Consider the following 13,020-nt stretch of genomic DNA (forward strand, 5'->3'; position numbering starts at 1 on the left):
TGAGTACGTTTCAATTATTATGTATATTGTTTTAGTCATACACACATAATCCATAGAAGAAAAGAGTTCACAATCCCTCCACACACAACTAATCATGAACTAACATTTTAAATACTTGGCACATTATTATTAGAGAAGCATCTTTCCTGTATTTATTTATTTTTGGCACATGTGTGGCAGTCGTCTGGACTACACCTCCCTGGTGTAGTGGGCTCTCCTCCTATGGATCGCCACTGCTATGCTGAACAACAGCGCCACTGCCAGGAGACCTACAGCCACTGCAAGAGTTGTTATGACACCTGTGAGAGACAACAATCCTGTTTAGGTGTATGTGGAACATTTGAAAGGTTTCCAAAAACCAAGCTATTTTTACACCAGACATTCTTTGATGAAAATCCCCCTTACTGGTCTCCAAAGTAAATACAGGAATACACATACTGCAGTGAAGCATTAACCAGGCCAAACATATGTGTTTGTGTAGAATGTGTAGAATCAGAAGTCATGGGAATATAAAAAATTTAAAAAAAATCACCTGTGCTTGACAATCTGGTCCTAAAGCCGCACTCAGCCTCCCAGTCGTCTGTCACCACGTCCCGCACCAGCTCAGTGAACATGGACAGAGGGCAGGGCTTCAGCCCGCCGCATCCCGCCACGGGGTTGGGGTAAGGGTCGCGCCAGGAGTCGTTGCGGTAATACAGCTCCAGAGAATAGGAGCTGAGATGACACACACTTGTGGTAAGGGTTATATTATTATGAATAATAAAATCAAATAATGATAATACTTTGTAGTTTTTAAAGAGTTTTAAAGGGTACTCAAAGGCACTTGAAGAACAGAAACACTAAAGGCAATAACAATATAAACAAAGCAGAGAGATAAAATTATATCAGTAAGATATATATATATAAATATATATATATATATATATATATATATATATATATATATATATATATATATACACATAACTAGCACAGGTTGAAAGCAGATTTAAAGAGGTGGGTTTGAAGTGCAGTTGGCGCGTGATGGACACCCTGTGATGTGCTTGGGGGGGAGAGTTGGGTCATAAAGAAATGAAGGGGCGAGGTTGAACAGGGCTGTATGTAATGAGAATCTTGAACTCTATTCTTTGCTGTACGAGGAGCCAGTGGAGGTTTTGAAGCACTGGGGTGATGTGATCTCTCCTACTTGTCTGCGCGAGTGGGAGCGCTGATAGGCCGCAGTTTCGGATGTTGTAGTTTGTTGAGGAATATGGTGGATGTGCCGTGCAGGACGCTTTTGCAGTAGTCCAGTACAAGGGTGATGAAGACATGGGTGAGTGGGTTTGGTGCGGCTAAATAGAGGGATGCGATTGCTCAAAATATGTTCATCTGACCTAGATAGTGTAGTTAAATATGCAAAGGGAAGGCAGGACGTCATTACCCATCATACTCCTGGTAGAACTCAAAGAGTTGACAGGCGGCATAAGGAGGAAGAAGGCCGTTGTACACGTCCAGAGCCGCCTGGAGGGTGATGAGGGTCGAGTCATGCTGGAACGAGACACAGCAAGGAAAGGAAGAGATGCAGTTTGTGAATCAGTGGTTTGCACGATAGATCAGGAATGTGTATCTGTGCCTAATAGTCGAACTTACAGCTGAGTACATAATGAATTTAAGAGTGCTCCCTTGCTCTACAGCCCCGGAGAAATTCCTCAGAATGGCGTTCAGCAGCACCCCTGGTGAATTAACACATAAGTGTCAACAGTGCAAATACATCTCCCCACCAACACAATTGTTTTGACCTCACTGAGCTTCATGTCTTAGTGCTGTAATCAGCCTTGTCCCATTAGCTCATATGTGCAAATGTGCTTTTGGGAGGCCCGGGCCAGCACCGTCTGAGGCATAAACAAAGCCTCTGCCGGCAGTCACAACATTAGATACACTGAGATTTCTTTATTTAGATGAAAAACAGTGATTTAAATGAATTGCCTCTAATGGGAGTCCTCACCTCCCGAGAGCCTGGCCTTCTCCTTGCGCTTGTGACTGAGGATGCTGTACATGACCTCAAATGATGCCATTCTCTTCAGGGTGTCCAGAACATCTTGGGTGGCCCAGCGTGGGAGAGTCAAGTTATGGATCCTCTGCACAAGGAAATAACATTCACTCCCATACATCACGCTAATAATCCCATTACACAACACGTGAATCCCAACAAAAGGGTTTCAAATGGCTGCATTTCATCGTTTCTATTTTTAGCGCCGGTCTGAAGATAACAGATGCTCATTTTGTAAGTGTGAATGAGCATATTCAGCCCAGAATCCACCCATCCCATAACGCTTTAATTATCATTTCAATATGTTGTTCTATTCATGTCCTACTGTACGTATAAAAATGATTTCCCCACGCTCCAGCCGCCTCTCCATCTCTCTGCAGAAGTGTTGAAGAAACCAGATCCCTTCTCTTTCCCCTCTTTCTGTTTCACTCTCACTGCTCTTCAGCTGGTGCTCTGATCAGTAATTGAAGCATTTGGAAACTGCAGAACACAGGGAGTATAATTGTGTTCATGTCTGTATCGATGTGGGAAACATCAAGTATACCTGACAGGTAAGAGTGTCCAAGACCCTCCATATCTTTTTGCCAACCAGTTTGGAGACGGGGTAGCCGGTGTGGTTGGAAAGTCCCTCCACAAAGTGCTGCGATGTGCGGAAAAGGAATGAAGAATACTTTCAAAAAGGGGTGGAATAAATATGCAGATCCATTAATTGTTCAAAGTGTTTTACAACGATCTACAAATACTGCATTACAAGAAAAACAGCAATCCAAATCACATGTTATGTTTTATTGTCAAAGTTGGCCCAAGTTGGTAGTTTAGTCCGGTGGTTCCTAACCTGGGGCTCATAAAAACATTAATCTGGTCGGTTATCAGGGTGATTAATGATAGCATATTTTTGTATCAATATTATGAACTTTTGCTTTTTTGTAAATGATACAACATATATTTAAGTCATTGCAATGAAAAGCTGTGAGAAGGTGAGAGGGGAACATCTGAAACTTGACAAGGAGCTCAATTAAGACAATTAGACCCAATTATAATTACACTTCATTATTAATAGACTTCTTTGTAAGGGGTCAAAAGGGCAGGAAGCCACTAATCTCTAACACAACATTGTATTGTACACACATGTGATTTTCTGTAGCCAAGCAGTCAAATAAATATTGTGGACTAAAATGTACAACATGTCTGCCTGAAATATTGTGGTGTATAAGTGTAAAGTACCATAAAATGAAAATACTCAAGTTAAGTATAAGTATCTGAAAATTGCACTGAAGTACAGCACTAACACAACCTTCAAGCATCATTCTCAAGGAAAATGTTTGAAGAAAAGAATACTTGCATCATCATTTGTATAGTACTGTTTTTGCAGATACACTGTAAACAATTACAGATTTGCAGACATTAGTTGGTTACTTGAACATACTCTATTGATTCAGTGTTGTTCACTTCAGCCTTTGGTTAGACAACACAGTGAAAAATGGCACCATTTTGGTTTCTACATCCCACTTGCAGGTGCGGTGCCTCCAGCAGAGGGTGTGAAAATTCAATGCAGGAGGCCCTGATCTCAAACACCTTAATAGGCAGCACATGGGACTCTGTTTAATTAAACCCTTTCATTGTAATTCTTAATCTAATTCAATCCCAGCGTTAATTAGCGTCTCTGAGAATGTGAGAGAGATTGCACAGTGCAGCTTTTTCGAGACTCTGAAGTCATCGTGCCTGAGAAAAAAACCTGAGAGGACATTATGTCTGCAGCATAACTGTCACGTCCACTGGAGGTGCCGATAACATTGGCACCAGCATCTGTGAACTATATATGTCACTCCCTTACACAAATGTGCATTTCACAGCGTTTGTTAATTTACAAATCAACGCACAGATAAGCAGAAAATAAGCAACCGAGGTGAGGAAAAGTATTATTCACAGCCGGTCTGATTATATAATTCTGATGATTAAAAAAACAACGGACCAACAAACAAGTTTTTAGCGCTTAACAGGCACATGAATCATGTTGTTTGACACAAACTGCACTGTGAGTAAAACGTTCACGTCATGGAACAGATACTGAGGTTGAGTTGAAGCGTATTTCGACTGTCTTCTTCTGTGGTTTGTCTTACCTGGTGGGCCCTGAGGAACCTCTGGTAGTGCTCGCTCTCGAAGGTCTCCGTCATCAGAGCTCTGAACCTTGGACAGTCTTTGCCTGGAGACTTCAACAGCTTGAGAGATTGAAAACAACACAACATCAGTTGAAATAATGCACATTTACTGCAGGTACTGCAGTCTTCTGGGCAGAACTAAATGTTCATTTCACACTTTAAAAACTGAATTTCAGCATGGCAGGTTCACAGCCGAGGTGAATGCAGGCAACAGAGCTACAGAGAGTGACTCAGATTAAGCTGTACAAGTTTCTATTTGGAGTGCGGCTGCCATGTGAAAGGAAATATTTATGTGGCTCAGCAGCGCACCTTGTCCTGGGCCCTGGGGATGGTGTGCACTGGAATAGGCCTCCACAGTAACTGGGGCATGATGGGAGGCGGGCGTCTGGTTGGGGGGAACATCCCAGCAAGGCATGCCTGGGTACTCATCAGAGTGCGGTCGTAGTCAGTGCTCCTCACATATAACTGTTGGAAACATGGAGGGAACACGGCATTAAAAAACATCCATTCGTTGGTTCTGGACCAACGCTCTGGTCCAAATGGGACAGTCAGGCTCACATTTTGGAGAAAGTGGAAATGCACTTGGAAACTCAAAAGCATTCAGAAAGTGTCGCTGCATATACGCACTTCTGTTTCTGTATTTATGGTCTATATGTATGTATGAATAAAGAGGCACAAATAATTGTACCCAGCAAAGCAGCAGTGCATCATGAGTTAACTGTAAGTCAACTAAGGTATTCCCTTAACATGAGGAGGAGGAGGATGATGATGAGGAGGGGATGCAAACGGGTGAGAGAAGGAGGGGGGAAAAGATCCGTCCTACTGTGATCTCTTCTGACAACAGCCTTCGCACATCTATATCGCTCTGTCACCCCGTGTCAGATTTTTGCACACAGTAAATCACACTGATAAGGTTGGATGTTCCTGTGATGCCAAGAATGCTTCTGTTTTTACCCCCTTTTTGTCAAATTAAAGCAGACATGGCAGCGCAGTGAAAGGTACAGTGCAAGTCGACGGAGACTTGGGCGACAAATCGCCAAAGACAGATACTGAGAAGAGCTCTTATGTGATAATTGCGTGTTATTTAAGAGATGGAGAAGAGGAGTGGACGCGAGGAGACAGTGAGTGTAAAGAAAAGAGAGAGAGAAATCAGATCCGATCTTAATAATGACAGTATGCCCAACATGCAGCGCAACATGCTTGTTGCCAGCTGTAGTGTAAATGGTGCTCAGGGGTAAAATTACCCCACATGTTACAACATAATAAAGGCCATGGCAGTGCTATCACCAACATGAGTCATGCTCATTAGCTGCGTGGGTGTTGTAGGAGCTAATACAGACGGTGGCTGCACATGATTTCAGATGTTGGGCCGAGCTCACGTGCAACAACAGCATTAGCTGACACTGAAGCACACAGGCTCAGGGAATCACACACACATACATCAATATGTCTCTAGACACACCTACCTCTTTGTTGTTGTAGTCCTCACTAAGAAAGTTGCCATATCGCCTCCGTAGAAACCTGCCCAGCTCAAACTGTTGTTTCATGCCCAGCTGAAAGGAAAATTGCCAGCAATGTTAATCTTTGTCAAATCTGACCTTTTGGCGGCAGATTTTAACAGATTTAAGGTGAAATTCTACTCATTTACATAAAATAACACATTTCACCCATTATACAGGGCCTCCAGGCCAGAACAATGTCACAGTAGGAAGGACTTCAATTAGAAGTCTGCAACAAGCATTTCTTTCATCTCAAGACTTGACTGGTTTTGTGCTGCACAGATCAGAAGTGAAACAACGCGCGACACCAAAGCTAATGTGTGCCTTTGTTGTATTTACTCTATAAGTGACTTTCTTGTCAAATTATGGTTTAAGAGTAATTTTCTTCTAGCATTTTAGACCATGGACTTGTATGGTCAGTGTGTCACTGGCCCTGAGGTGCAAAACAAACCAACATTTTACAAAACACAAAACTATTTTGATATAAACTACTCTGGTTTCAGGTTTTATTGTTATGTTTTTGGTTTTGCTTTTGTGTAGAAAATGGGATGGATTTTATACACTATATGTCTATATATACCCTATGTCTAAAAGTGTTTCATGTTTGGTTGGTTGGTTGCCAAATCCTGCCTGTCGATAATGACACACAGACACACACACACACACACACACACACACACACACACACACACACACACACACACACACACACACACACACACACAGTACCCAGTACCTCAGTCAGCTGTCCAAAGCCTTGAGCCCACACTTCCTCCCCATGAGGATCCCTGGGATACGACTCAATAGGCGATCGATCGCCATGTCGGAACACCTTAAAAGTCATAACAGATAATATTACATGGATTCAGAGGCCACGCTGCTGAGCCAGACATTTCACTGTGTGCTTAAGGAAAAAAGTCAACCCTGAAGCCAGAAGCCAGGAATAGAAACCTGTGATCTTGGACGGTTCAGTCTGGATTTGAGACAAAGAAGATGCTGAGACACAAATGGTGGAGCTGCTCCCTTATTAACCTGAAGACTCACATAGGTTGACCAAACTGGACGATGGATACATCTGAGTCACTCCTGGTGCGTCACTGTTATGTGAACACCACTAACAATTTGGAGTTAAAACCACAAAGTCAGGTCAGCAAGCTGTGGTTTGCTTTTAGAGGTAAATGTTATTTTCAAAAACGTTGTCGTTTTTGATGCAAAACAGCCTCCTGAGATTGAACATGAACTGAACTAACCCAAACTGAACTTCAGACACATTAGATTAGTTAAAACAGATTCAAACAATACGTTGTTAGCAAAAAAAGTATACATGTCCATAACATTATGAAATTGACAAAGATAATAAACAGATTAATGAGACAGTTAACAATAAGACATAATGAACCTAATCCTTACTTTGGCTTTAGTAACTGAGTAGTAAGTAGTATATATATATATATATATATATATATATATATATATATATATATATATATATATATATATATAAGACTAACACACTATTGTAAGATATGAGGTCGCATCATAGGAAAAAACATTTGTTATTTTCACTGAAATCCTTCAATTGTTCCTTGAACCGTGCTGTAAAAGAAAGATATGCAAAGAAGTAGATGAACGCGGCAGCAGTGTCTGGGTGAGATATGCCTCACACTGTTGAGTTTAGGCTTAAATAATCCTTCGTCAAAGAAATGTGTAACTATAATAATGCTCACTGAGCAGAATACACAGTGTAATCGGAGACCAAGTGCAATAGTTTAATTCGTGTGTGATCTAGGAAAAAGAGAGCGTGAAGCTTGATGATGTCAGAGTGTTAAGACCGCTTAATGAAACTAGACAGACTTACAGCTACGACAAACTTCAGCACCCGGCACTCGGTAAAGCAGACGCAACAAAGGAGCAGTGAACAGCCCAAACTTCTCTGGAGCCTCCACATCGTTCTCGCTCGTCGATCTCGACCTCCTTCACAGAGTTCCCCTGCTTACAGGAGGGAGAACACATGTCTTGAAAGTTTGTAAAAGGTCATTAGTAGCAGAATATGATAAACCCTTGTGTTATATTTTAGTCAGGAAATGGTGTGAAATAACGTGTAAAATGTGTAAGTTGCTCATCTGTTTCTCCCGTGCTACAACACTGTAGTTGTGTTTATGTCATTAAGATGGATGGACAGCAGAGTTTGTGTCCGGCAAAATGCCTTGTCAAAAGAGATTTACCAGATCGTATTAATGAACACATGTACTTACCTCAGCACACTTGCTCACACATTTAGCTGTTTTTAATCAAAGGAGTCACAGACAGAGGAGGACTGCTGTGCATCCCAAATCCTCAGTCATACCCGGATGGACATTAAGTGCATGTTCCAGGAAAAGGAGTGCTTTTATAGCCCTCCTACCTGACCTCGTCTCTTCTTTCTCTCTCTCTCTCTCTCTCTCTCTCTCTCTCTCTCTCTCTCTCTCTCTCTCTCTCTCTCTCTCTCTCTCTCTCTCTCCCCCCTAGGATTTCTGATCCCAATCTACTTCACCGTCGACTGAAGTCCAACTCACTGTCTCTGCCAATTCCCCGCTGTGCAGTGGCATGACTGCCCCCCCCCCCCCCGCTCCCCCCCCGCCTCACCTCCCTCGGCAGACATATTTGAGTCATCTTTTAAAATCAAGTACACATATTTGGCTCTTTAATGTGTATAACTCCACTCTAAATCCCCATATTCTTAAGGACACTTCGGCTTAAGAGTAACAATATGACAAAGAAATGGGTTAAGTTAAGATGCGCCCACCTGGCTTCTTAAATTGTACTTCACAAGCATAAGCACACACACAAACACACACTTACACACTGGCTCTGGGCCACAAACACTCATTATAACTTGCTATGTCATCCGCCGTGGGTTTGGCCCCAAAATTACAGGGCCTGCAGTGTTTTCCCTGACTCGGCACACATGTAAGTATCTGTTAGTATCAAAGCAGCTTTATGGGATACAATGGGATTAGCGAGTGTGAAGATGTAGAGCCATGCAGCGCAGACATCCTATTTGATAAGTGTACGATAGGATCTATTGTACTAAGTGATACACAGTTCCATATTCACAGGGGGACTTGTCAGTGCGACATGGATGTTTGAAACATTAAATTAAGAATGCACATTGATTGGAAACAAAAGAGCACACATGATCACGCACATGCAATCATTCACTTTTACTCAATTTAAAGTATAACACCCGAATGTTAATCCAAATTGTATAATTACGTCTGGGGATATGTAATGATTTTCCTACTGTCAACAAATCCCCCTTTGCCTGATTTAGCTTGTTCCTCTGTGCCATCGTCACGTTTCTTTATCACAATAAACATGGGCATTGTGTTTGTTTTGAGTCATTCCCACACACATGTCCTGTTGCTGTAAATACTCACTAATTCACCAAATACGACTGAAAACAGTCCCAAACAAATAGATTATGGATTTAGATTGTAATGTCTGGTAACAATGTATTTATACTATATATTTGTGGCCCGTTTACATCTTTGCTAGGAACTTTATGGACATTAGGGGCTGACAGTCAAAAGTGTTTTTGTTTGAACTGATGTCCAATAAATTATGAAAGACGTAGACGATTAAGTCGAATAAAATGCAAATCGTGACGTAAAGTACAAGTACATCAAAGTATAGTACTTGGGGAGATATACATAGTTAAGTTTCCACCACTGTGCAGAGCTCTCTCGGCCCATCTGTTTTAGTCTTTCTCTTTATATCACAGCAGTGCACAGTAATGCTCTTACTGTCTGTAGCACACACACACACACACACACACACACACACACACACACAACACAGACGTGTGGTACTGCTGCTGGTACAGGTTGGCTTTATAAAACCATACGTGTGTACAAATGGGTCAGTGAGTCCACCTACGCTGATCTACAAAACAAACACACACATACTGAGGTCTGAGAGGCGGAAAAAAAGGTGTTTCACTGTATGGGGCCAACATACACACATATACTGTACACACACATTATCAAGCTGCATGCACATGGGTGCGACAGTTGATACACAGCAGTTCATTGAAGGGTCACTAAACATGCACGCACAGAGTCACAACTCTGCATCTCTTTCTCTGTTTCAGTGAGACCAACGTAGAACACACACACGCGCACACGCACACACACACACACACACACACACACACACACACCATCCTTTTTTTCCTCCCTCTCCCCCAAGTGACTGTAGTGTTTTTGTCTTTGTTGAAATAATTGCAGTGATTTTCAAGACTGTTGTCATGGCAACACAGAGGTTGATGCATGTTGACAGAATCTGTTGCACGGCGACCGAGAGACTGAGAACGGGAGATAAGAGGTGGGAGGAGGAGCGGTGCCCGTGTACGTGTGCACCCATGTGTGTGTGTGTGTGTGTGTGTGTGTGTGTGTGTGTGTGTGTGTGTGTGTGTGTGTGTGTGTGTGTGTGTGTGTGTGTGACATGATGGTGGCGGTTGTTGTTTTTTGCGGGGGAAGAGGAAGGAGGGGGGGGCATGTACCACAATTCGTATGATGAATGGAGATGAGCAGGACGGGACATCTCAGACTGATAGAAGGAGGCCTGAGATCAGGAATGAACAGTTATTAGTGTGTGGTGAGAGGAGGAGAGGGCGAGCGAGAGGGAGAGAGAGAGAGAGAGAGAGAGAGAGAGAGAGAGAGAGAGAGAGGAAACCGGGGTGCTATTTCAGTCCGGGCGTTGTCATGGAAACTGCAGCCTCGCTACAAATGGAGACATCCAGAACACATGGACCGTCAAACAAACGGCGTGCGTATAGGGCCCGGCGTGGAGCGACGCCGCGGCTGCGCGACACCGCGTCGTCCCAGTCAAACCCCCCCGCCCCCACCCACGCTGGCACCCACCACCCCGGTCAGATAACGGCGGCGTCTTCTCCATCGCTGGGGCTGAATATCAATGGGAGGGTCGCTTTTTAGGGAGTGAGCGGTGGAGGAGGGGGACAGGCGCTCAGAGTCAGGGGCTAAGTGACAGCCAGTGTTGTCCCTTCAGCCGCTGAGTCACAGCCACTCGCCCTCCGTCTTTTAATTAACAGTCTTTTCCACACTTCCTTCCCTTCTCTCCTTGTCTCTTCTTCTGTCTACCCCTTCCCTCTCTAGCTGTCTCCCATCCTCTCCCTCTCTAGCTGTCTCCCATCCTCTCCCTCTCTAGCTGTCTCCCATCCTCTCCCTCTTCGCCTGCCTCTATCTACCCCCCCCCCCCCTCCTCTCTCTCTCTCTCTTCCCCTGCGCTCTGAAGGACGGAGGTATTCCCACATTTCTCCGTTGCTATAGCAACACCGCAGCGAGAAAGGGAGGAGGAGGAGGAGGATGGAGGAGGAGGATGGAGACGTGGTGGCAGAGAGGGAGGGGGAGGTGGTGGAAGCGGCCTAAGATGAGGGGATGTGTAAACAATGCTAATGCTAACGCTAGCAGCAGCAGCGACAGAGCAGCCAAAGTGTCGGTTCCCCTCATCGCACCCCGCTGGGCGCACACTCACACATCACTGCCATATTTGCATAATTGCCAGCAGGAATCTATTTGCTCGATATGTTGCTGTGATCATTGACGTCTTTTCTAAAAATGATACACGAGAACTGTCTCCGCTCAGACATCTGACTCTTTTAGTTTTTCTCCTTGACATTGAGCAACTCCGCAGAGCTCAAATCCAATTTATTGAGTATCCTCGTGCAGTAAAACGAAACAGACCCGTGTAAATCTAAACAGAAGGCAGTTTGGAGCTGAGCTCCTCTGTGCTTCTTTTCCAATAATTCAATCAGCTCAAATCAATGCAGGTCAAATAAGCACAGAAGCCACGGAAAGACGAGAGCTATTTCATATTGATGTCATCATCCCATTTAATCGGGACAACGCAATCTCATTATCTCCACATATATAGATATCGTGCGGCCTGAGAACAAAGCAGTGTTGCATCAATAACCCAACATGTTAAGATACGTAGCGAGCAGCAAAGCTCATGTGGCCTGCAGAGGAGACAGACGCACACTTTCTCTTCCTCTTCCCTCAGTACACGTGTTTGTCTGGCTTGACATGTTGTACAAAACGCAACAGATAAGCACAGGATGAAATCATATTCCTCCATTCATGCCACATGCACGTATGCATGTTTAAGCTTCTCGGTACCTATGTAATCTGCTGCATGTCAACTGTCTAGCTTTCTTCTCCTCTCAATCAATAACTCATCTCTTGACATCAATATTGTTTTCCCCCATGGGACAAAATGCCCTTCTTTAGGACAAGAGGAGGAAGCGCAAGTTGGGAGGAAGGGGATGTGAGAAATAGAACGATGAGTGGGTTCTGCCATATGTCATCGTTTTATCCACGCAAGGAATCTCCATGCATTTCATTTTTGGTGGCCAATGTCCATTGACATATCCGATGATGTCATCCTGGGGAAAGCAAAGCTAAAACAATGTTGAGAGACGGAGGGACAGGGCAGCTTTTGAGACATCGCTCCATAAACTATATTGTGAAGCCATATCTTCCCATTTTCCCCAAAATGACAATTCATTCAACGACGAGTGCCAGAGCTGCTGCTGTGAATGTCACTGAAGCATCAACAGGGTAAGTAAAAGTCACAATATAATTTAGAGTGCCATAAAATGAAGACAGCCTTACCACACACACAACATTAACCAAGCGAAGTGTAAACATTACCCCTATCTGCAGTTATGGTAAATCAATACTCAAGTCAGTAACAACATCAGCACAGTGCCTGAAAAGTGTGTGAGTGTGTGGGAGTGCATGCACTGGGGAACAATTTGCCACATACAATACCTCCCTCCAGTAATTACAAGGGAAGTTGCTGTTCATAATACATTTTAGAAACTAAATATTCATAGAGAAGCAATTACTTTAAATCTAGTGAAACAAGCAATATTGATGAGATATTGATACACAGCTTTCTCTTTGGTCAATTCTAGTAACATGTAATATGATTAGATTGCATTATAAAGATTACATTATATGTTGTTTTTTAAATATTCAAGAGGGATAATATTGTCTCTGACCTATTAGAGCAATTTAGAGTGTTAAATAATAACAATAAGTTAATGTCTAAAGAACGGTAAGTTATACAATAATACACGTTAATAAATAAATCCGATATTACAGTCAAATCCATCTAAGTCCATACACACCACCATGTACAACAGCAGCTGTATTGCACACACACCTCAGCAGCATTTAGTGGGAAGAGAAACAAACAGCTTATTTTCCGGGTGACAAGCCTTGTTGGTCAGGTTGAGTGCTTTATCCCCACAAGAGGTGAAGAACTG

At 43.2% G+C, this 13,020-nt stretch overlaps 1 protein-coding gene across 1 annotated transcript; it reads right to left on the minus strand.

The window, feature by feature from the left end:
• Positions 1 to 15: 15 nt before the first annotated feature.
• Positions 16 to 8,275, minus strand: LOC137789717 (testicular acid phosphatase homolog). The gene is made up of 12 exons (XM_068583480.1): positions 8,243 to 8,275; positions 7,617 to 7,676; positions 6,424 to 6,519; positions 5,655 to 5,741; positions 4,498 to 4,653; positions 4,150 to 4,248; positions 2,574 to 2,669; positions 1,985 to 2,117; positions 1,630 to 1,712; positions 1,421 to 1,527; positions 533 to 714; positions 16 to 299 (listed from the first exon to the last, which is right to left on the minus strand). The coding sequence occupies exons 1-12, from the start codon at positions 8,273 to 8,275 to the stop codon at positions 190 to 192; spliced, it is 1,242 nt and encodes a 413-aa protein (XP_068439581.1). The 3' UTR covers positions 16 to 189.
• Positions 8,276 to 13,020: the final 4,745 nt, after the last annotated feature.

Source organism: Clinocottus analis, unplaced genomic scaffold (assembly GCF_023055335.1).
Source record: "Clinocottus analis isolate CAN_PGR_092001 unplaced genomic scaffold, fCliAna1.0.p SCAF_19, whole genome shotgun sequence".
Classification (NCBI taxonomy): domain Eukaryota; kingdom Metazoa; phylum Chordata; class Actinopteri; order Perciformes; family Cottidae; genus Clinocottus; species Clinocottus analis.